Below are 25799 nucleotides of genomic sequence, written 5' to 3'. Positions count from 1 at the left end.
ACTGACATCACATGGACATTCCGGAGTCAACTAAACCCTGATCGGAACATGCGGTGGGCAAGAGGCAGCTCCTGAGAACTCAGGGAGTAGACTCAGCCATTCCATACAAAGTCTAGCCACCCCTGTGTTATAATCCCCGAAAAACGTGTTGTACTACCACTTGTCTAAAATATGAACAGGTCATACATAAATGTGCCAAATAAACCAAAAGATTACGTGAACATCAAGTCAACTTTCTCATCTGGCTAGAAAACTTCATGTCAGAATACCCACGCCAGCCAGGAGGGGCCCTCTACAACCCTCTAATCAGGGACAGGACACCCAGGGCACACACGGGTTCATCATTTCGAGTCATGTGTATTCTGAGTTTCTGGAGCTACAGAAATCTATAGAAACAAGATGCGTTATAATGGTTCTACCAATTTCCTTTTATTGTCGAATATAACATTGCTGCGAGAGGTATTAACTCTATTTCACTGATAAGAACACAAAGTTTCAGAAAGTCGTACAGCTATTAGAGTTATGAAATCAGGATGCAAGTCTAGATTTGTCAGCCTTTGGAAAGTCCACAGTATCTAGTCTCAAAACTCTCCGTGATGAGGCGTTTAAAGATAGCTTACCTGAAAATGAAACTAACTGCTAACATACAGATCTTTGCCTGGAATGTACTGTAAGGACGGAAGCCTGCATGATTCACATTTCTTTCACTGATGTGACACAAAGGTGTTACAATTATTATCGGAGACCAAATGATTAGATATTTGCAGAACCTGAAACTGTGAAGTTTGAATTCAACGCTTTACTATGACCATAGCTCAGCATCTCCTTTTGAGAGTTAGACTCTGGGGTATCTTTTGCTGATCATATCTGGGCATGGATGGTATAAATTCTATCCAGCTGCACGCCCTTTTCTCTCTCACCCAGTCTAGAGTCATCACTCCAAACGTGAGTACCATCTCCATTGGTCAGTAGATCCTGGGTGGTTGGTTAACGTCTTCAAGCTCCAGCTTGCTCATCAGTAAAATGGGAATAAACAAAAAAACCCTGAAAAAGTTGTGAAGTGCAAGAGGGAAGAGATATGGGAACATATTGTATATGTATAACTGATTAACTTTGTTATAAAGCAGAAGCTAACACACCATTGTAAGGCAATTATACTTCAATAAAGATGTTTAAAAAAAAAAAAAAAAAGTTGTGAAGAAGTATATGGAGCACCCAGAGCAGCACCTGGCACACAGAACGGGCTCTGTAAATGCCAGTCCCTTTTCTTTACTCCTGTTGCCCCAATAGGGAAAAGGCACGCCCTGGACCCCTAATAAACCCCAAGGAGAAGACAGCAGACCTGGGACTCCTGGAAGCATCATCTCTCACAAACTAAAACAGAGGACACACAACTGAAGTGTTTTGGAGGAGTAGTCGGGTTTTCCTCTCAAGCAAAACTTCTGCCCTGTATAATTACAAAATAGCCAGAGAAAAGTCACATAAACTGTGTTTCCGGAGAAAATCACCTTTAAAATGTAAAAAGGACCATTTCCAAACACCCACCCTTTTACCTTGTGATCACAAGTGACGCGGGTTTAAAAAACAATACTGGGAAAAAAAAAAAAAACAATACTGAGGGGCTTCCCTGGTGGCACAGTGGTTAAGAATCCGCCTGCCAATGCAGGGGACACAGGTTCGATCCCTGGTCCGGCAAGATCCCACAGGTCGCGGAGCAACTAAGCCCATACGCCACAACTACTAAGCCTGCGCTCTAGAGCCCCCAAGCCACAACTACCAAGCCCACGTGCCACAACTACTGAAGCCCGCAAGCCACAACTACTGAGCCAGCACACCTAGAGCCCGTGCTCTGCAACAAGAGAAGCCCGCGCACCACAATGAAGAGTAGCCCCTGCTCGCCACAACTAGAGAAAGCCTGCGCACAGCAACGAAGACCCAATGCAGCCGAAAATAAATAAATAAATTGATTTTTTTAAAAATCCGTATTGGTAATCAAAAGAACTAAATAGGGAGTTCCCTGGTGGTCCAGTGGTTAGGACTTGGCGCTCTCACTGCCAGGGCCCGGGTTCGATCCCTGGGCAGGGAACTGAGATCCCGCATGCCTTGCAGGGCAACCAAAAAAAAAAAAAAGGACTAAATAAATATAGCTTTATTCATCTTTCAGGGACTGTCAGCCTGAAAAATTATATAAAAGAATGAGGGGCTTCCCTGGTGGCGCAGTGGTTGGGAGTCTGCCTGCCGGTGCAGGGGACACGGGTTCAATCCCTGGTCTGGGAGGATCCCACATGCCGCGGAGCGACTGGGCCCGTGAGCCACAACTACTGAGCCTGCGTGTCTGGAGCCTGTGCTCTGCAGCAAGAGGGGCCGCGATGGTGAGAGGCCCGCGCACCGCGATGAGGAGTGGTCCCCACTTGCCGCGGCTGGGGAGAGCCCTCGCACGGAAACGAAGACCCAACACAGCCATAAATAAATAAATAAAAGAACGTGAATTTCTAAAAAAAAAAAAAAAAAAAAAAGAATGAAAAAATAACTATGATTTTTGCTTGAAAAAGTCAATAACATGTAATTGCTAACACAATTTTATTAATTGCAATAGATACAATTTCCAATATATACCATTCAAACACACACTTTTTTCATGTGCTTCAGTAAGACATGGGAGTATTTTGCTTAAGAGTTTCCAGTTCTCTTTTAAACCACCTTTTGCAGTCAGTGACTTGGACAATACAGTACAAAAAGCCCCCAAGCCTTTTTTTTTTGTAATCTCCACTTACCCTTTCAAAACCCTTTGTTGGCAATACGTGTTTTTAGTGGCTCTACCTGAAGGCTGCTTTTTCCAAACGGCGACAGACTTTAATTCTCACTTTCCACTACACTAGCCTCTGCTGGCTCCACTGAATTTTTGTTTTCATCCTCTAACTTCTTTTTCTTCTTTGCTTTTCGTTCCAGGTTAAACTGAGCGATGTCTTCATTTTTCTCTGTGATGTATTTTAGCTATAAAAAAATTTTTTAAACTACATTTTTATCTGGTTGCAAAGCCATTTATAAACCTAAGGGGAGAAAAAAATCTACACCGTTTCCCAACCACTCCCACCCTGGGTTACATTCCTTAGAGTTAAACACAGCTTCAAATTTTTTCTGGAAGAAGGAATCAACCTCAAAAGTCAACTCACTGCTACATATCCTACCAAACAGGTAGGAGTTCCCTGAAAAATCAAAAGAATTAAAACTTGTAGCTTACAGAAGGCATGCCAATCACAAATATACTCTACAAAGCACAAATATAGTCAACATGCCCCTAAATTTATGCAACTAAAATTACTGAGCAACTACTGTGTACCAGATACTAGAGATACAAGGGAAATAAAACAAGGTCCCTGCCCTCAGGGAAGACTTATTCTAATGCACAAATTTAGCTCCAACTCTTCAGTAATAAGTTTCTGTCAGATGGAAAAAAAATTAAGAATCCAAAATAAAAACAACATTCTGAAGTAGACAAATATGCACTAAGCAGGAAACTTCCCAATTAATAGTCTAAGATGACTTGCACTGACGATTCCTTGGCAAAAGACAGAAATTGCTCACTGAAGCTGACCAAGTAACAGTTATGACAGGATTTATGAGGAGAGAGAAAGGTCTTTTCCACTGATACACGGCACCACGAGGCACCTGAGCTATTTTACTTAGGAATCATATCATCCTTAACCTTGACTTAAACTTTGGAGAAATAATATTAGAAGAGCAGAGATAGAGAACAGCTCAGTGGAAACAGCACTAGATTCAGGGTTCAAAGGTTAAGGTTCAGCTGTCAACCAGAAAACTTCCTATTTAACTTTGGGAAGTTACTTAACTCCAGTAGCCTAGCCTGTAAAATGGGGCTATCTAGTCATGTTATTGAAAACCCTCAGAGAGTAGTTGTGAGCTTTAAATAATATATGTAAAATATTATCAATAAAAGTCCTGTGTAAACTGCCAAGTGCTACACAAGTTCATTCATTCAGCAACTACTCGTGAGCACCTACTGTGGGCCAGGCCCTATTGTAGGCACGGCAGATGGAGCAGAGAAGAAGGGGACAAAAATCCCTGCCCTCATGGAGCTCACATCCTGGGGAGGAAAGTAAAGTATTTTAACTGCTAGGATCAGACTAAGTCAGGAAACCTCACAGGTGTCCTGGATCTGCCATTGGCCACAGCTACTAGCCTGGGACGATCACAGCATCACCTGTAAAATGAGGGCTTGGTCAAGATGATGTCTAGACTTCTTTGAAAAGACAGACAATGTGCTCAATTTCCTGCACATCCCAGATGTACAGATACTCTTTCCATACCTGGCCCAACAGAACTGTGGGCACCATAACGAAACTATCCCCATACACTCTGGCCTGCGACCTGTCTCTGACATCATGCTCCAAATGAAACATGGGACCAAAGTTTTGAGATATTACAAAAAAGGCAAATTATGAATCCAGAGAGCACTGATTAGAAAATTTCAAATTGGCTTAGTAAGATCCATCATAATGAAAGAAAGCCTATAAATTACGGGCAGGTCTGAATGGTTCAAGCATCTCTCGTTTTTAATGCAAGGTGCCCTGGGGAATCACTTCATGGCTGCAAGTGATTAATTGGGAATAATGTATTCTGATGGGAAAGGGGAGTGAGGAAGGAAATTCATCTCTCACCAGTGAATTACTCCTCCTGGCTAAGAGCTTCACATCTTCAGTGTTAATGGTGCTTCTTTTCGCATGTCTGTAGAAAGGGCAGAAACAATTCACCAAAATGTTTGGTATTATTTAAAGTTCTGATGAAACACAGAAGTTCATGGCCAGACTTCACACCAGCAAGGATCTATAAGTAGCCCATCTTTTCAGATTAAGGTCATTAAGCAACAGTGACACAAAAATGAGTGAAGTGACGAGCCAAGATACCAACTAAATAAAGAGACTGAGAGAAAGCAGAAGCCCGTCTGTCCACTTCCACCTGAGGGCCAGCGTGATTGGAGAATATGAGCAGGGGAAGGAGTGAGGGGCATTAAACCCTTCCCAAATGGCCTGCTTGGTCACAATGGACACAGAGGCCACCACACAAAAAGCAAGAAGCAGGTCAGTGAAGCACCTTCAGTGAAAAGAGAATGACACAGAGCTCACGATACAAAGATCGTCTCTGCTTAAGTAGACATTAAATAGAAGAACAGAGAATTTCCATGAAGCATGGCTTCACTTACACCAAGGTCCTAAAGCTCTTCTCCAAAGGCTACATTGCAGGAAAAAGCTTGTGCAGGTGTCTCCTAACACCCCATTTCCCAACTAGGAGACAACGCATCCCCGCGACAATAGCCCAGTTAGAACAAAGAACATCCTCTCAACTGGAGTCTGTTTCTTGCTCACAACACGGACTCAAGTTCTCGTCCCAGTCCTCCTATGCCTGCTTTAAAAGGTAATTGGAGAAAAAAAAAAAAAAAAGGTAATTGGAGATAATAAGCTCTATTCAATAATTTATTACTCTAATTACACCCTTCCTTGCCATTTCTAACTTCCTCCAAAAATAAGTAGGAACCTTGTAAGTAGGAATAAGGAGGAATCTTTGTATCCTTAATAACTATCAAAGTGGCCAGCACACAGTAAGTCCTCACTGTTGAGTTAAAGATAAAAATCACAGAAATTATACTCCATAATTTGGCCAAGTTAGTCTTTCACATCCTGCTAAGTGTGAAAGTATCATGTGCCATCTCATCATGATTGACAATATCTGCCTGTCCTGATATAATACCCATGTCAGAAGATAACTTCTAACTAGCCACCTGCAAGGACCAGAACAGAGGAAAGGGGGGAAAAAAGTCAGACAGAAGGTGACAGAGGACTTCCCTGGTGGCACAGTGGTTAAGAATCCACCTGCCAAAGTAGGGGACACGGGTTCGAGCCCTGGTCCGGGAAGATCCCACATGCCGCAGAGCAACTAAGCCCACGCACCACAACTGCTGAGCCTGTGCTCTAGAGCCCGCGCGCCTACAGCCCGTGCTCCGCAACAAGAGAAGCCACCACAGTGAGAAGCCGGCTCACCGCAACTAGAAAAAGGCTGCACGCAGCAACGAAGACCCAACGCAGCCAAAAATAAATAAATAAAATAAACAAATTTTTTAAAAAAAGGTGATAAAATAGCAGCCACAAAGTATGAAGCCAGTCCACAGGTTCCCTGTGTGCAGGACATTAGGTGCCATGGACACACCGTGGCCTTCATCTCTATCACACGATCATGCTGCTCTGGCGGCATTACCGCCTTGGTAAAGTGCCATACAAGGAGTAGGTAAGAGGAAGCAGCTGAACTATTCACAGAGTAAGATTAGCTTATCTGTTCACCAGAAGCATTTAGGGAACAGCAGAGTCGATCGTCTCCACCACTCAGCTTGTCATCTGGTTTCTCTGCACCATATTCTTTATTCTTTTTTTTTAATACTTATTTATTTATTTACTTGGCTGCGCCGGGTCTTAGTTGCAGCACGCGGGATCTTCATTGTGGCACGCCAACTCATAGTTGCAGCATGCCAACTCTCAGTTGTGCATTTGAAATCCAGTTCCCCGACCAGGGATCAAACCTGGGCTCCCTGCATTGGGAGCATGGAGCCCTGGCCACTGGACCACCAGAGAAGTCCCCTCTGCACCATGTTTTAATGTTACCACTTTCCCAGATGGAGGAGCAGGTATATCCTATGCCAGCCACTGCTCATCAGAGATTCTCCTAAATCAAACCTCTGGCTCCAGAAAATTACTCTAGGGAACGTAACAAAGGGATTTTTCATATAACACTTTTAGCAACACAGGTTTCAAAGATTATTCCCAAAATGCCCCTAGAATTTATTTACTGTAGAATATCTATCTTCTTCAAAATGTTTCATCTTTAACATGTTAACAATATTAGGTGACTAGAGATTTCAAAGCTAAATAAGGGAAATTCACAACTTAAATTGGGAGATGATCTTCCAAAGTTTACAGGTGAATTCAGTGTATAGTATTTACAATTTAAATGCATTTTATTTCATAGAAACAACGTTACAAACACTGGTTAGGTTCCCAGCCTCCAAAGACTATTTAATATACAGCCAACCTGAAACAGTATGTATTTCAGACTTCTCAAACTGGGGTAATCATATTGTAGTTCTCAGGGCAGGGACTATGTGACAGGGAAAACCCAAAACCACAGGATAAAGTTGACCTTCTGGGAACATAAATTTTATTCAGTGATAAACTTTAAAACAGGATTTTTTATATGAGAGCAAACTGGACTATTTTGAAAACGAATGTAAAATTAAGACAACGGATGAGTCTTCTAAGAAAATCTGTGCCTGTGTTCGCTCAGGGTCCTTGGGAGGACGTCTGAGGAGCCCTGGTGCACCCACGTGAGCACCGCAGAAGAGGAGGCACCTCCTAGTAAAGCCTCACTCGGAGAACATAGGCTGATAGCCTTTACACAGACTCCTTTACTCAAAAGATGACGTCCTTCCTTGTGGAGCTGACAGTCTAAGTGATACCCACACACCACTCTGCCCCAGTGCCCAGCAAAAGGAAATGGACTTAACGTAACTATAAAAAACACAGGGATTCCCCTGGTGGCGCAGTGGTGAAGACTCCGCGCTCCCAATGCTGGGGGCCCGGGTTTGATCCCTGGTCAGGGAACTAGATCCCACATGCGTGCCGCAACTAAGAGTTCGCATGCCACAACTAAGGAGCACATGTGCCACCACTAAGGAGCCGGTGAGCTGCAACTAAGGAGCCCATGAGGCACAACTTAGGAGCATGCCTGCCGCAACTAAGACCCGGTGCAACCAAATAAATGAAATAAATTAAAAAAAAAAAAAGACAATCATGGGAATGTAATGTACAGCATGATGACTATTAAAAAAAAAACTATAAAAAACACAGAGTACCTGAAAGCTTAATGTGTTACAATGCTAAATAGTTCTAATTTCATTTCTTTTTAAATTTTTAAAAATCTCTGTAGGTTTTTTTTTTTTGGCTGTGTTGGGTCTTAGTTGTGGCACGCTGGATCTTCATTGCTGTGTGCGGGATCTTTTAGTTGCGGCATGTGGGATCTAGTTCCCTGACCAGGGATCGAACCTAGGCCCCCTGCATTGGGAGTGGGGAGTCTTAATCACTGGACCACCACGGAAGTCCCCTAATTTCATTTTTACTCCTGGTATTTAGAAGTATTTAAAGTCTTTTCCCACAACTAACACAGAAATGGCGAGGAAACTCACACCTGAGGGCTTGCTACAGGCATCTAGTGGGTAGAGGCCAGGGGTGCCACTAAACACCCTAAAATGCACAGGACAGCCACCACCAGAACAAGGAATTATCCAGTCCACAATGTCAATAGTGCTGAGGTGATCTGTATTGATAAACTCTATGTTCAAATCAAATAACCATTTGTCTACTTATTTACATTTTTGTGTCTTCCTTTGTAATATAAAGGGCTCATATTTTTTAAAAAAAGAAGAAAAGAAATGGTAAGTAAAGGTAGTAAATGTATTTCGCAGGAGACTCAGAGTGGGCGTGGGCACGAGGCACAGGTAAGGGGCAACCGCCTGAATTAACAATGATAAGCCATATAAGCTATCAGTATCCCATACAGTATCCTTATCCCTTCTGGCCAAGTTGAAGATGCTAAGCGGTTTTTAGGGACTCATACACAGGAATAGGAAAGATTTAGAGCCTGACCTCTGAGAACCTACTGCTGTAATTCATTCAAAATATTCATCGGAGAAACAAAGAGCTAATAGGAGGAAGGTGAAAAGTATGGCGTGTGGGAGAGGCTGGCACCAAATCAGAAGTGGGAGCAAATTAGAAAGCTTTGGCCCTTTCAGGCCTTCCTCATTCAAACTGCTTCATGAAAGCAATTCGTTGCAATTGTTTTCAATTACCTGCAGTACTAATTGAAGAGAGGAGCATAAATCACCTGTAAAAGCGAACACTTTACCAGCTGAAAGTAAGTCACACACTTTCCAAGGAGCATGTGTCTCACTCGTAACAAGCTCAGCAAATGCAGGGCTGACGGGCCGCGGGCTGCATTATCCCGACACCTGCGAGCTCCCCCGCGGAGCACGATGCAGCCCAGCCCGGGCGCCCAGCCCCACGCCCCAGCACCGCACCACCTGCACAAACGGCCTTAAAAGCACACGCCCTGTGCACAGAGCCCTGGAGACATGATTCATACCTTTTTAACCTGGAACTGAATAACTTTGGTTCCGTTAACAAAAAATACTTGGAAAGCGTCAAAAAATGCCAAATCAAGTCTAAATGGACAGTGATTAAAGCAGATGTTACCTTCTTACAGAATCATGACTGGAGACTGAGCATCCACAAAACACAGGGGAAAAAAAAAGCTAAAGCTCTCCTGAAATTCACCACCAGATGGGGCGTATCAATAGCATGTAAACAAAGATCCCACAATCAAGCTCTCTACCCACCTTGCAAACATTTCAAGGTCTCTGGCAAAATTTTCTGAAAGAGAAAAAGAGATGTGCTTTAGCTACCCTATAGCAATTTTTTTTTTTTCAGCAGTGCTGCATGGCATTTGGGATCTTAGTTCCCTGACCAGGAATCGAACCCGTGCCCCGCTTTGAAAGCACAGAATCTTAACCACTGGACCAACAAGGAAATCCACCCCCCATCTCAATCTTATTTCAGAGGGAGAAAAGTGAAATCTCAATGCCTACAGTAAGTACAGTGACTAATACAACAAATCCTTTTAAAGGTGAGAGGAGGCCCTTCAGGCAGGTCCATCACTGGATTCATTATGACCTCCTTGTCCTCCCTGGCCCCCTCCAACCTTCATTACAAGCCTTTGGTAATTGTGGCTACACCTTTCCTTCCTAGAAACTATCCCTAACTTTAAATTTTGCCACGAGTTAGGGCTTAGGAGGACATTAATCTCCTCTGAAGTCAAGCAAATACCAAGGCTGCAAGTTCAACTGTCAAATAAACTGTGGGTGATATAAAAAAGTTATAAAGCAATGAAATTTATGTCTAATGTTCCCGGCAGTTTAAAGCACAATAAAATAAAGGTGCTGATGCCCCCGTGTTAGGGTAATAGAAAGAAAAAAAAATAGTTCTTTCCATAAGCTATCTGAATCTTACGGCCGATAAAAGAAACGTTTCATGAACGGTGTCCAATGATAATGTTCTCTGTCTGCTGGTAAGACACGCCACGGCACCCCCCCGCACATTTCCCCAAGGCAAATCAACCTCTGGGCTTTCTATACATCCGTAGGAAGACCGTGGCTGCATACCGCACTGTTGAAAAGTCACCTCCGAAATCGCTGCAATGGTTTGTTTGCTGAACTGCATCTCTTTGTCCGACGCAACTTCCTCACAAAGATGGCCAACAGTGTAGTGAACCGCTGCCTTTAGCCTCTGAAGCAAAATCAAAACACTTCGTGGGTAAGATTGCAAATAAGAGCTTTTCACATCTTAAAAAATTAAGATCAAGGAGAGGGTCTGCTCACCCTAATTCCTTCAGCACTTTCCATAATGGCTGAGTGACTTTTCAACTGTACTAAAAAATTAATGGGGCCCTCTGGAGTGTGACTTGTAGAAACATTACTTTCTAGTTAATGGTTATGATTTAGGTCAAGTAAAGGTAAGGAATTATGATGGCAATTCAGCAGGGAATGAAGGCAGACTGGTACTTGGGAGGCATCTATGTGACTTCACTCAGTTATTCCACATTTATGTGCCAAGTGCCTACTGCGTGAAGGCGTGTGCTAGGTGTCTGGGCAACACAATGAAAAAAGACAGGGATTTCTGCCCCCATGTGGGGGTTAATCAAGCACATGCAAAAGGACCCCGTCCCCGTGCTTCAAGTCCTTGCCAGCCCCAGTCCTGCACGAGACAGGACGAATGACCAGGACAACACAGGGAAAGGCTCGTGAGGCTGCATCGGACCCTCCTCTGATTTGCTGGTTTGCTAGCCCACCTCAACAGGACCCTCACTGCTCCTCAGCAACCCTTTCAGGTACTGGAAAACATGCCTCTACCCCATGCGGAGGAGTAAAGAAGCAAAACAAGCTAAGCCAAGGTCTCCGTCTCATGTGAATAAACTTGCTGAGCCCTGTGTGGGCTCCACCTGTGCTGGAAACAGAGCTGAAGTGGACATGGTGACAGCTGAACCCAAGACAGTATCAACTCTACCAGCAAGTGTTCACGGTAGAAGCAAGATGAGGAGGAACTGCAAAAACAGAAGTCCAGGACCCCAGAGTAGAGGCCAGGCAGATAAGCAAGGGACCTACATTCCTTAGTTTCAGATGTCACAAGAGTAGGTAAGTGGAGGGCATTGGTGGGAGGAGACAAAGAGACCACCACCCAGGGAGGGATAAAGACCCTCCAAGGGATCTTTTGTAGGTATGTGTAGAGGTGAGGTTAGGGGCGGGGGAACAGGACATGGATCCTTCCGACTGCTCCAGAAGTTTTCTCTGCCGGCCCCTCCCCCCGACCTCCTGGAACGGGCTAAGTGCCTTCTTCGATGCTGAACATGAGAGGCTAAATCTCTAGAGTCTAAACTCCTCGAGGGCAGGACCCTTCAAGTGTTGTTCACGGCTGTCCACCTAGTGGCAAGAACAGCTGGCTGAGTGAATGGCTGGATCCTCCCCCCCCCCCACCCCGCTCACCACTGCATAGAGAACGAGGTTCAAATTTCTCAGTCTTTCTTTGCAGCCTTACTTACTCAGTAAGCGTTGTCTATTGAGAGCCACGCTCTGTACTAGGGGCTGAGAACACAAAACTGAAAAGGACAGTCCCTGCTCTCAAAGAGATTATCTCCCACCACACCTGTGCCATGAATGGACTCCTGGAAACCACCAATGTCATGAAACACAAAGAAGGTGGAGAACCGTTCCAGGGAAGACCGGAGCCAGGACCACTTGATGCAAGGCATGATCCCTGACTGGATTCTGGATGATGGAAAAAAGACCACTAAAGAACATCTTTGGGGGCTTCCCTGGTGGTGCAGTGGTTAAGAATCCACCTGCCGATGCAGGAGACACGGGTTCGAGCCCTGGTCCAGGAAGATCCCACCTGCCCGTGTGCCACAACTATTGAAGCCCGCACGCCTAGAGCCCGTGCTCTGCAAAAAGAGCCCACGCACCGCAACGAAGAGTAGCCCCTGCTCACCGCAACTAGAGAAAGCCCGCGAGCAGCAACGAAGACTCAATGCAGCCAAAAATAAATAAATAAATAAAAAGGAAAAAAAAGAACATCTTTGGGACAACTGGGGGAAACTGAATATGGACTGACATTAGATCATAGGATTTTATCAATATCAAACTTCCTGAGCGTGATCAGAGATTATGTCACAGAATGCCCTTGTTCTTGGGAGAAGCATGCTAAAGTATTAAAATTTAAAGATGGGGCTTCCCTGGTGGCGCAGTGGTTGAGAATCTGCCTGCTAATGCAGGGGACACAGGTTCGAGTCCTGGTCTGGGAAGATCCCACATGCCGAGGAGCGACTAGGCCCGTGAGCCACAATTGCTGAGCCTGCGCGTCTGGAGCCTGTGCTCCGCAACAAGAGAGGCCGCGATAGTGAGAGGCCCGCGCACTGCGATGAAGAGTGGCCCCCACTTGCCACAACTAGAGAAAGCCCTCGTACAGAAAGGAAGACCCAACACAGCCATAAAAAAAAAAAAAAAAAAAAAAAATTTAAAGATGAAGTGTCAAGTGTATTTAATTCTCAAATAATTCCGAAAAAAGGAGCAAGGGAGCAAATACAGCAAAATGTTAATCGGTGAATCGAGGTGAGGGGCATATGGGTGATGAATACATTATTCTTGCAACTTTTTCTTGAAGGCTTGAACTTCAAATAAAGGAAGGGAGTGGGTAAACAGCGTCTGAACCTTAGGAGCTCATTCCCGTGTCTCTTCGGTTAATCTTCCCTGAAGTTGCCAGCCTGGTTCTTGGTTTTCACCTCTTTACAACACTGTTCTCACGCCTCTGCCACGCGGTATTTATTCCGGTGCTGACTAAAGGACTGGATATCCATAACTACCCCGAGAGCTGGTTACTATCACCCCGATTTTCCATCTAGGAAAACTGAGTTTGTGCAGAGTCAACACAACCCTCTGGGCGGAGTCGAGATTCGAACCCACATCCGATGGGCTCGGAAGGCGGACGGCCTGGGTTTGCACCAGGGTCTGAGGCTTGTCTCCTCGCGGGCAGGACGGAGAGCGCACGGGTTACGGGAGCCAACATTTTAGAGCTTGTGCCGCGTGCCAGGCGCCTCACAACGACCGTGTCCGAGGAGACTGAGGCTGCCCCAAAGCCAAAGGGGCCCCGGCCGCGGAGCGCCGCAGGAACTTCCTCGGACTCTCCCTTCTTGCGCCGCCGCCCGCACGCTCCGATCCGCGATACCATGGAAACAGCCTCCCAGCACCCCCCGCGGCAGCCGAGCCGGCCTAAGCGCAGGCGCCAGGCGGCCGGAGCCGGTCCGAGCAGGCCCGAGCTCGCCCTCCGACCCCGGCACGAAGGCGAGGGCGGGCGGAGGCAGGGCTTTTTTCTCCCTTGCACAATCTAGACGCCGTCCTCCCCCAGCCCAGCCAAGACCGCATTCTCCTGTACCTGTTGGTAAGAGAATCGCTGCTGCTCCTCGGCCCCCTTCTCCTCCTCCATCATCACCGCGAGCGGATCCTGGCAGGCCCGCGATGACAGAAAGAGGCGGCGGCCGGGAAGGCCCAGTCGGATTTTCCCGCCGCGGCGCCGGGCGACGGGCCGCGCGGGGGGCCAAAGCGCGAAGCTGCCGCCTGCCTCGCTCTCGGCCCCTAGCGGTGGCTCTTGGAAGGGCGCCTCGCAGTCTGTCTGCTCCCGCCGCGCCCAAGCCGAGCTCCCCGGGGACCCCAGAGCCAGCTCCGCGCGGAGCACAGTGGGCAGCACCGGCTCCGGGGGGGGGGGGGGGGGGAGAGAGAGAGAGAGTGTGTGTGTGTGTGTGTGTGTGTGTGTGTGTGTAGGGACAACGGTACACAACTCTGCACCAGCTCCCGGAAAGAGTGTGTGTGTGTGTGTGTGTGTGTGTGTGTGTAGGGACAACGGCACACAACTCTGTATTGTAAATTACATGCGGCTGTAACCTTGGTGTGCCTTGCAAAATCCAGTGTGGGTTTTTGCAATTCTGTAGTGTCACAAAGTCAGACCACGGATAAATGCTTGATTTCTATCCCCTTCAGCGAATAAGTTGCTCACCCCATTGTCAAAGGAATATAGCTATGACCCGAATGTTGGCTGATTTTCTTTTACGTTAAGAGTTAAGTGAAATAGGGGACTTCCCTGGGGGTCCAGTGGTTAAGACTCCACGCTTCCACTGCAGGGGCGCAGGCTGCATCCCTGGCCGGGGAACTAATAAGATCCTGCATGCTGTGCTGCGCGGCCAAAAATTTTTTTAAAAAAAAGTAAAGTGAAACCCAACGTTGGATCTTCACTGCTTCCAAACTTTCTTCAGTTACTTTCCTCCTTCCCAGCTGCACTCTTTGGAGCTTCACTCACACGTTGATGACATGAGTAAGGAACTTCTCTGCCAAGTCGAATAATAGTGTCAAGTACTGGAAGAGTAGTTCCTCAACTTGTGCTATTCATGAGGTAAAGGCTGCAGACACCATACACATTCAAGTTTAATCTGCATTATTAACATATTCCCCCCTCACTTCCTTAAGTAAACAGTCAACAAGGAATTAATTTGTAGATCTGTAGATTTCCTTGGTGTAAATACTCCCACCATGGCCGATTTCAAGCCACCAATATGAGGAAACTGAACTCAGCATTTGTTACCAAACCAGGTTTGTGTGCCCCAGGAGCAGCAGGCCAAACACGGAGACACTGAAGTTTGCAGCAGAGAGTGTGTTGATGACGTAGGTCCTCACGGAAGGAGACAAGAGAACAAATCTCAGGCCCGCATCCCAGAAGGCTCGAGGCTTGAGATATTTATGGGATAAAGAAGCAGGGTGGTCTTAGGTGTGGGGAAAGGTGATCGGAGGCAGGGGAAAGGTGAGGCAGTCAGTGTTCTGCGCAGGCGCAGTTTTAGGGTCGGTGGTCCGAACTAGTCTTAGCTGGCCTGAACTGGGCAGGAGCCAACTCCAAAGTTCGCGAAAACAAGCCCCCCCCCCCGTTACTATAGTGACCCATACGTCAGAAGCGTTATCTATAAGGGCAGTTTAGAAGTCTGGTGATACATTACCTAGGCTATGTGAAGCTTGGAGGGGATGCAGTTAGAGAATGGGAAAAAAAAACAAAAAACAAATAAGCAGGCTTAATCAGTAAAGGAGGCTGCAAGCAGAGGGGTTTCTAACAGGCGGTTTCCTATCTGCTGTTCGGTAGGACACGCTCAAGGATTTCTGCTAACCCTGTGGGGCACAGCCTCACGGAGAGGAGATGCTGCACACCACCAGTCAGACACAGTAGATGCAAATAACGGCAAGAACGGAGATGATAGAAAAATGTGCAACGTAGTAGCGTAATTAAGAAGTGATGACTTTTGAGTTTTTACTACCTTTGTTTTTAGTACAATTTATTTAAGCCCAAATTTATGGAACTTAGTTCTTAATAATGGCTGTGTTTGTTTCTAGTTTTCAGTACTCCTGAAAATTTAGAAATCAACTCTCACCGTACGAACTGGCTCTAGCACACTGCTGGCCTGGCACATAGTAAACACTTACTGAATCAAAGTTGAAAGAATGCATTGTAAAAAAAAAAAAAAAAGAATGTACTGTGTTGGAATCAGTTGTTAGATGCAGACCTGAGTGAGCTGAGTTCCAGTGAGAGCCCCAGAGCCGGGCGCACGGTGGGTTTCACTGAATGTTTGTTGAGGATCTGACTCTCAGCAGCATCTCAGTGAGTCCTGACAAAGTGGAGGCCCCCCCAATTGTTTTAAAGAAATTTGACTTAGATAGATGTAGAGGTATCCCCTGCTTTTGAAAGTTTGCACTGAGCCACTGCACTTTTATGAAGTTCTACATTAGTATGGCAACGGCTTTTTTCTCGTAAAAATGAAAATTCTCTTTGGATTTCTTTCAGTTAGCGAAAACAGGTACTAACGCAGGGCTTTCATAAAAGCAAAGTGGTGGAACTCGAACTTTCAGGAAGGGGGGAAACCTGTATATTTCTAAAGCCTTATTGCAGTCATCAAGGGGAAAATCATATTTTTGGACCTCCTGACACTTCTTTTACAGTTTAGTGCTCTGTTTATTTATTTTTTATTTTTTTAAGAGTTTTTAAAAAATTTTGTTTATTTATTTATTTATTTTTGGCTGTGTTGGGTCTTCATTTCTGTGCGAGGGCTTTCTCTAGTTGCGGTGAGCGGGGGCCACTCTTCATCGTGGTGCGCGGGCCTCTCACTGTCGCGGCTTCTCTCGTTGCGGAGCACAAGCTCCAGATGTGCAGGCTCAGTAGTTGTGGCGCACGGGCTTAGTTGCTCCGTGGCATGTGGGATCTTCCCGGACCAGGGCTCAAACCCGTGTCCCCTGCACTGGCAGGCAGATTCTTAACCACTGCACCACCAGGGAAGCCCTTGGTTTTTTTTTTTAAAGAAAAGAGCATATGCATCTATATGGGGATGTGGGATATTTGAAAGGAATAGAAAAAGAGCTGGGAGGATACATGACAAATACAGTTAAATTCTGAGCATGGGTTGAAGAGAAGGCAGGTAAAGGCACTCAAATTTTTCACTTTATATATTTCTGTATTCTGAATTTTTTTTTTTTTTTTTTGGCTATGCTGGTCTTCGTTGCTGCTCGCGGGCTTTCTCTAGTTGCGGTGAGCAGGGGCTACTCTTCGTTGCGGTGCGTGGGCTCTTTTTGCAGAGCACGGGCTCTAGGCGTGCGCGGGCTTCAGTAGTTGTGGCACACAGGCTTAGCTGCTCCGCGGCATGTGTGATCTTCCTGGACCAGGGCTCGAACCCGTGTCCCCTGCATTGGCAGGCGGGTTCTTAATCACTGCACCACCAGGGAAGCCCTGTATTCTGCATTTTTAAACGAACTCCAGCCCTCGGACCAGGCCTTGGGTTCAGAGCCCAGCCCCTCTCACAGCTTTGTGACCCTGATCAAGTCAGAACCCCTCCAAGGCTCAGTTCCCTCATTTATAAGGTGGGGATCATAGGACCAGCCTCGCAGAGCAGTTGTGAGATTTAAATTGCCTCACATAAGTGTTCAAGAAACAGTAACAATTATTTCCCAGGCAGCGTCTGTGCTTTTTACCTTGCAATGTATCTCACTTTAAAGCAGCTGCTTCCCAGGCTGAAAGAGCATTATTCCAGCGACACGTGCAGAATACCCTAACCCTTTAGGGTCTGAAGAGAGAGGTCCAGGGCTGAGGTATTACGTTACAGAAAATGGATGTACACTGATCTTCTGAACAACACGGGTTTGAACTGCACGGGTCCACTTGCACAAGGGTTTTTCTCAATACTAAATGCTACAGCACTACATGATCCACGATGGGTTGAATCTTTGCGTGCCAAACCACACACTTGGAGGGCCCACTATAAATTATACGCAGATTTTCAACTGCGAGAGGGGAAAGTGGGGATCAGCACCCCTACCCACCCACCTCTTGTTCAAGGGTCAACTGTGGTTGGTTGGGACTATTTTCACAGGATGAAGAGCTGGCATGTAAACTGGCCAGTAGGTGTCAGCATTGCGCCGACAACGCCCTCTTGCCCCTTGGTTAACACTCACTGAGCACTGACTTGCTCCTGGCTGTGCCCTAGGTGCCCTGCCCTCGGAGGTGGGTACTGTTACCCCCATTTTATATATGAGGGAAGAGTGTCCCAGAGGTGAAAGGACTTTGTCAGAGGTTGAACTGCTAGGAGGTGGTAGAGCCCAGATTTGATTATGAGCAGCCTGTCTTCTGAGTTCACACTCTTATCCTCTTCTCTCGTCCCACTGCCCTCACCATAAATAAGGCAAGGACACTGCAGGTTTCCTGAGCCCCTTCCAGCTGCATTAAATAGGGTACCATAAATGTTTAATCATTTATTTTCCCTAAATTTGCACTGTAAAATGCTGATTCAGAACTCCTTCTCCATCGGCTGTTATATGTATTCTAGGAGCTCATGAGGTCAGGACTTTCATATTCTCTCACCACTAAACAAATGGTTCCCAGCACGGTGCTTGGCACATAGTAGGTGTACAGTAAATCTGCCAATGAGTAATGCATCGTACACATTGAGCAGTAAGATAGTCTGATGATCTCTACCAAGTAAGAACACAGAGGCCAGGGGAGGAACCAAGATGGCAGAGTAGAAGGACGTGTTCTCACTCCCTTTTGCGAGAACACCAGAATCACAACTAGCTGCTGGACAATCATCGACAGGAAGACACTGGAACTCACCAAAAGAGATACCCCACATCCAAAGACAAAGGAGAAGCCACAATGAGACGGTAGGAGGGGCGCAATCAGAGTAAAATCAAATCCCATAACTGGTGGGTGGGTGACTCACAGACTGGCGAACACTTATACCACAGAAGTCCACCCACTGGAGTGAAGGTTCTGAGCCCCATGTCAGGCTTCCCTACCTGGGGATCCGGCAACAGGAGGGGGAATTCATAGAGAATCAGACTTTGAAGCCTAGTGGGAATTGATTGCAGGACTTCGACAGGACTGGGGGAAACAGAGACCCCACTCTTGGAGGGCGCACACAAAATAATGTGTGCATCAGGACCCAGGGAAAGGAGCAGTGACCCCGGCGGAGACTGAACCAACCTACCTGCTAGTGTTGGAAGGTCTCCTGCAGAGGCGGTGGGTGGCTCTGTTTCACTGTGGGGACAAGGACACTGGCAGCAGAAGTTCTGGGAAGTACTCCTTGGCGTGAGCCCTCCCAGAGTCTGTCATTAGCCCCACCAAAGAGCCCAGGTAGGCTCCAGCGTTGGGTGCCTCAGGCAAAACAACCAACAGGGAGGGAGCCCAGCCCCACCCATCAACAGTCAAGTGGATTAAAGTTTTACTGAGCTCTGACCACCAGAGCAACAGTCAGCTCTACCCACCACCAGAGCCTCCCATCAAGCCTCTTAGGTAGCCTCAACCACCAGAGGGCAGACAGCAGAAGCAAGAAAAACTATAATCCTGCAGCCTGTGGAACAAAAACCACATTCACAGAGAGACAGACAAGTGAAAAGGCAGAGGGCTATATACCAGATGAAGGAACAAGATAAAACCCCGGAAAAACAACTAAATGAAGTGGAGATAGGCAACCTTCCAGAAAAAGAATTCAGAATAATGATAGTGAAGATGATCCAGGACCTCGGAATAAGAATGGAGGCAAAGATCAAGAAGATGCAAAAAATGTTTAACAAAGACCTAGAAGAATTAAAGAACAAACAAACAGAGATGAACAATACAATAACTGAAATGAAAACTACACTACAAGGAATCAATAGCAGAATAACTAAGGCAGAAGAACGGATAAGTGACCTGGAAAACAGAATGGTGGAATTCACTGCTGCGGAACAGAATAAAGAAAAAAGAATGAAAAGAAATGACGACAGCCTACGAGACCTCTGGGACAACATTAAACACAACAACATTCACATTATAGGGGTCCCAGAAGGGGAAGAGAGAGAGAAAGGACCAGAGAAAATATTTGAAGAGATTATAGTCGAAAACTTCCCTAATATGGGAAAGGAAATAGCCACCCAAGTCCAGGAAGCGCAGAGAGTCCCATACAGGATAAACCCAAGGAGAAACACGCCGAGACACACAGTAATCAAACTGGCAAAAATTAAAGACAAAAATTATTGAAAGCAGCAAGGGAAAAATGACAAATGACATACAAGGGAACTCCCATAAGGTTAACAGCTGATTTCTCAGCAGAAACTCTACAAGCCAGAAGGGAGTGGCATGATATACTTAAAGTGATGAAAGGGAAGAACCTACAACCAAGATTACTCTACCCAGCAAGGATCTCATTTAGATTTGATGGAGAAATCAAAAGCTTTACAGACAAGCAAAAGCTAAGAGAATTCAGCACCACCAAACCACCTCTACAACAAATGCTAAAGGAACTTCTTTAAGTGGGAAACACAAGAGAAGAAAAGGACCTATAAAAACAAACCCAAAACAATTAAGAAAATGGTCATAGGAACATACATATCGATAATTACCTTAAACGTGAATGGATTAAATGCTCCAACCAAAAGACACAGGCTTGCTGAATGGATACAAAAACAAGACCCATATATATGCTCTCTACAAGAGACCCACTTCAGACCTAGGGACACATACAGACTGAAAGTGAGGGGATGGAAAAAGATATTCCATGCAAATGGAAATCAAAAGAAAGCTGGAGTAGCTATGCTCATATCAGATAAAATAGACTTTAAAATAAGAATGTTAGAAGAGACAAGGAAGGACACTACATAATGATCAAGGGATCAATCCAAGAAGAAGATATAACAATTATAAATATACATGCACCCAACATAGGAGCACCTCAGTACATAAAGCAACTGCTAACAGCTATAAAAGAGGAAATCGACAGTAACACAATAATAGTGGGGGACTTTAACACGTCACTTACACCAATGGACAGATCATCCAAAATGAAAATAAATAAGGAAACAGAAGCTTTAAATGACACAATAGACCAGATAGATTTAATTGATATTTATAGGACATTCCATCCAAAAACAGCAGATTACACTTTCTTCTCAAGTGCGCACAGAACATTCTCTGGAATAGATCACATCTTGGGTCACAGATCAAGCCTCAGTAAATTTAAGAAAATTGAAATCATATCAAGCATCTTTTCTGACCACAACGCTATGAGATTAGAAATGAATTACAGGGAAAAAAACGTAAAAAACACAAACACATGGAGGCTAAACACGACGTTACTAAATAACCAAGAGATCACTGAAGAAATCAAAGAGGAAATCAAAAAATTCCTAGAGACAAATGACAATGAAAACACGACGACCCAAAACCTATGGGATGCAGCAAAAGCAGTTCTAAGAGGGAAGTTTATAGCTATACAAGCCTACCTAAAGAAACAAGAAAAATCTCAAGTAAACAATCTAACCTTACACCTAAAGAAACTAGAGAAAGAAGAACAAACAAGACCCAAAGTTAGCAGAAGGAAAGAAATCATAAAGATCAGAGCGGAAATAAATGAAATAGAAACAAAGAAAACAATAGCAAAGATCAATACAACTAAAAGCTGGTTCTTTGAGAAGATAAACAAAATTGATAAGCCATTAGCCAGACTCATCAAGAAAAAGAGGGAGAGGACTCAAATCAATAAAATCAGAAATGAAAAAGGAGAAGTTACAACAGACACTGCAGAAATACAAAGCATCCTAAGAGACTACTACAATCAACTCTATGCCAATAAAATGGACAACCTGGAAGAAATGGACAAATTCTTAGAAAGGTGTAACCTTCCAAGACTGAACCAGGAAGAAACAAAATATGAACAGACCAATCACAAGTAATGAAATTGAAACTGTGATTAAAGATCTTCCAACAAACAAAAGTCCAGGACCAGATGGCTTCACAGGTGAATTCTATCAAACATTTAGAGAAGAGCTAACACCTATCCTTCTCCAACTCTTCCAAAAAATTGCAGAGGAAGGAACACTCCCAAACTCATTCTATGAGGCCACCATCACCCTGATACCAAAACCAGACAGACACTACAAAAAAAGAAAACTACAGACCAATATCACTGATGAATATAGATGCAAAAATCCTCAACAAAATACTGGCAAACAGAATCCAACAACACATTAAAAGGATCATACACCACGCTCAAGTGGGATTTATCCCAGGGATGCAAGGATTCTTCAATATACGCAAATCAATCAATGTGATACACCATATTAACAAATTGAAGAATAAAAACCATATGATCATCTCAATAGATGCAGAAAAAGCTTTTGACAAAATTCAACACCCATTTATGATAAAAACTCTCCAGAAAGTGGGCATAGAGGGAACCTACCTCAACATAATAAAGGCCATATATGACAAACCCACAGCAAACATCATTCTCAATGGTGAAAAACTGAAAGCATTTCCTCTAAGATCAGGAACGAGACAAGGATGTCCACTCTCACCACTATTATTCAACATAGTTCTGGAAGTCCTAGCCACAGCAATCAGAGAAGAAAAAGAAAAGGAATACAAATTGGAAAAGAAGAAGTAAAACTGTCACTGTTTGCAGATGACATGATACTATACATAGAGAATCCTAAAACTGCCACCAGAAAACTGCTAGAGCTAATTAATGAATATGGTAAAGTTGCAGGATACAAAATTAATGCACAGAAATCTCTTGCATTCCTATACACTAATGATGAAAAATCTGAAAGAGAAATTATGGAAACACTCCCATTTACCATTGCAACAAAAAGAATAAAATACCTAGGAATAAACCTACCTAGGGAGACGAAAGACCTGTATGCAGAAAACTATAAGACACTGATGAAAGAAATTAAAGATGATACAAACAGATGGAGAGATATACCATGTTCTTGGATTGGAAGAATCAACATTGTGAAAATGACTATACTACCCAAAGCAATCTACAGATTCAATGCAATCCCTATCAAATTACCAATGGCATTTTTTACAGAGCTAGAAAAAATCATCTTAAAATTTGTATGGAGACACAAAAGACCCCAAATAGCCAAAACAGTCTTGAGGGAAAAAAACGGAGCTGGAGGAATCAGACTCCCTGACTTCAGACTATACTACAAAGCTACAGTAATCAAGACAATATGGTACTGGCACAAAAACAGAAACATAGATCAATGGAACAAGATAGAAAGCCCAGAGATAAACCCACGCACCTATGGTCAACTAATCTATGACAAAGGAGGCAAAGATATACAATGGAGAAAAGACAGTCTCTTCAATAAGTGGTGCTGGGAAAACTGGACAGCTACACGTAAAACAATGAAATTAGAATACTCCCTAACACCATACACAAAAATAAACTCAAAATGGATTAGAGACCTAAATGTAAGACCAGACACTATAAAACTCTTAGAGGAAAACATAGGAAGAACACTCTTTGACATAAATCACAGCAAGATCTTTTTTGATCCACCTCCTAGAGTAATGGCAATAAAAACAAAAACAAACAAATGGAACCTAATGAAACTTCAAAGCTTTTGCACAGCAAAGGAAACCATAAACAAGACGAAAAGACAACCCTCAGAATGGGAGAAAATATTTGCAAATGAATCAACGGACAAAGGATTAATCTCCAAAATATATAAACAGCTCATTCAGCTCAATATTAAAGAAACAAACACCCCTATCCAAAAATGGGCAGAAGACCTAAATAGACATTTCTCCAAAGAAGACATACAGACGGCCACGAAGCACATGAAAAGATGCTCAACATCACTAATTATTAGAGAAATGCAAATCAAAACTACAATGAGGTATCCCTTCACACCAGTTAGAATGGCCATCATCAGAAAATCTACAAACAACAAATGCTGGAGAGGGTGTGGAGAAAAGGGAACCCTCTTGCACTGTTGGTGGGAATGTAAATTGATACAGCCACTATGGAGAACAATATGGAGGTTCCTTAAAAAACTAAAAATAGAATTACCATATGACCCAGCAATCCCACTACTGGGCATATACCCAGAGAAAACCATAATTCAAAAAGACACATGCACCCAAATGTTCATTGCAGCACTATTTACAATAGCCAGGTCATGGAAGCAACCCAAATGCCCATCAACAGACAAATGGATAAAGAAGTTGTGGTACATATATACAATGGAATATTACTCAGCCATAAAAAGGAACGCAATTGTTGAGACGTGGATGGATCTAGAGACTGTCATACAGAGTGAAGTAAGTCAGAAAGAGAAAAACAAATATCGTATATTAACGCATGTATGTGGAACCTAGAAAAATGGTACAGATGAGCCAGTTTGCAGGGCAGAAGTTGAGACACAGATGTAGAGAACAGACATATGGACACCAAGGGGGGAAAACTGCGGTGGGGTGGGGATGGTGGTGTGCTGAATTGGGCGATTGGGATTGACATGTATACACTGATGTGTATAAAATTGATGACTGATTAAAAAAAAAAAAAAAAAAGAATGGAATGTGCCAGGAAAAAAAAAAAGAACACAGAGAGGAGTTGCTGCCTTCAGGCCTATAGAAGAGCTCTCACCAGGAACTAAATTGACCAGCACCTTGATCTTGAACTTCCCAGTCTCCAGAACTGTAATAAATAAATTCCTGTTGTTTAAGACAAAAAAAAAAAAAAAAAGATAGTCTGATGATTAAGTGCATGGATTCTGGCACCAGATTGCCAGGGCTCAAATTTCAGTTCTGCAGGAGCTATGTGATCTTGGACAAGTTACTTCACATCCTTGGGCTTCATCTGTAAATTGGGGATAATGGTAGCACCTACTTCAGAGGCTGTTGTATTAAATGAGTAAACTTAAAACAGTGCCTGGGAGCTTCTCTGGTAGCACGGTGGTTAAGAATCCGCCTGCCAATGCAGGGGACACGGGTTCGATCCCTGGTCCAGGAAGATCCCACGTGCCGCGGAGCAGCTAAACCTGTGCGCCGCAACTACTGAGCCCACACGCCTAGAGCCCGTGCCACTGTACAGAGAAGCCCACGCACCGCAACAAAGAGTAGCCCCCACTTGCCGCAACTAGAGAAAAGCCTGCGCGCAGCAAGCAACGAAGACCCAACGCAGCCAAAAAAGAAAAAAATAAAGAAAATAATTTAAAAAAAAAAGACAGTGCCTGGCACACACTCTGTTAGCTATTATTATATTCTTATATATTCCATAAATACTGTATGAGGCCCTCAGGAAAACCCCCAAATAGGGCCAGAGTTCCCAGCTTCCCCATGTAACAAATTGTCCTTTTCCAGGGAAGCATATGTGGCAGATTATATTTGGAAAAAAAAAAAAAAACTCCTGACACACATGCTCTTCTAGAACTTTGCCACTCTGCCATCAAGAGGTAAAGCCTAATACTCCTTCCCTTGAATTTAGAGGGCTTATGACTCACTTGTAACTGATATAGTGTGGCTGAAATAATGCTGTGTCACATCTATGGCTAGGTCTTAAAAGGCAATGTGGTATCCATTTTGTTAGCTGGAACACTCCCCTTTGGAGCCCTGGGCCACCAAGTAAGAAGTCTGCCTAGGCTAAGGCCACGTGGTGAGGCCGCTGTGCACCTTTCCAGCTGGTAGCCCTAGCTGAGGTCCCAGCCAGCATCAACCGCCCAATGAATGAAGGAGACAGACACCTCCAAGTGATCCCAGCCATGGAATCACCCCCAGCTTTCAAGTCTTCTTAGCTGAGGCTCCAAGACATTGTGGAACAGAGACAAGCTGTCGCTCCTGTACCCTTCCAACTTCCTGGCCCTCAGAATTAGGAGAATGATAAAGATGGTGGTTATACCACACCACTGAGTTTGGGGTGGTTTGTTACTGGAACAGCATATCTATTACAAAACAGCGAACATGTCGGTGCTAACATACATACTAAACATAGTATATACATCCTGACGGTCTCTCTACCCCTCCTAAAAAGATGGCTCCACATCTGCCTCAAAGAAATGTAACACCTGTATATCCCCTGCCTAAAGCCTCTGCTGAGAGGTCCTGTCTGCTCCCCTGCCTGACCCATACGTCTTAACTCCGCTGTGTCTCAAATGAAGCAGAAAGAAAGCAGAAAGATAATAGGCCCCCAGTCTCTGCCAAGGGAGGCCCTTTGCTGGAATGGCCACCAGACTGTCCCTGTGGCAGTTAGGCTGGACAGGACCTGGCTGGGGGCAGAACCCATCCATG

At 44.6% G+C, this 25799-nt stretch overlaps 1 protein-coding gene and 1 non-coding gene across 3 annotated transcripts; one reads left to right on the top strand and one right to left on the bottom strand.

Moving 5' to 3' along the window:
- The first annotated feature begins 2014 nt into the window (after positions 1-2014).
- TRNAE-CUC (transfer RNA glutamic acid (anticodon CUC)) lies at positions 2015-2086 on the top strand. Its single transcript has one exon. It is a non-coding gene; the product is annotated as a tRNA-Glu (tRNA).
- A 506-nt stretch (positions 2087-2592) lies between these two features.
- Positions 2593-13779, bottom strand: CENPS (centromere protein S). 2 transcript variants are annotated; one of them, XM_059912656.1, is made up of 5 exons: positions 13599-13779; positions 10280-10403; positions 9458-9491; positions 4680-4746; positions 2593-2994 (listed from the first exon to the last, which is right to left on the bottom strand). In XM_059912656.1, exons 1-5 carry the CDS (start codon positions 13650-13652, stop codon positions 2854-2856), a joined length of 420 nt encoding a protein of 139 aa, XP_059768639.1. In that variant the 5' UTR covers positions 13653-13779; the 3' UTR covers positions 2593-2853. The 2 variants fall into 2 exon arrangements, with proteins under 2 accessions (XP_059768639.1, XP_059768648.1); XM_059912665.1 differs by lacking the exon at positions 13599-13779 and adding an exon at positions 10496-10537.
- Positions 13780-25799: the final 12020 nt, after the last annotated feature.

This window comes from Balaenoptera ricei, chromosome 1 (genome assembly GCF_028023285.1).
Source record: "Balaenoptera ricei isolate mBalRic1 chromosome 1, mBalRic1.hap2, whole genome shotgun sequence".
NCBI lineage: Eukaryota > Metazoa > Chordata > Mammalia > Artiodactyla > Balaenopteridae > Balaenoptera > Balaenoptera ricei.
Note: the sequence above shows the minus strand (reverse complement) of the source record. Positions and strands in the feature narration are given on the sequence as shown.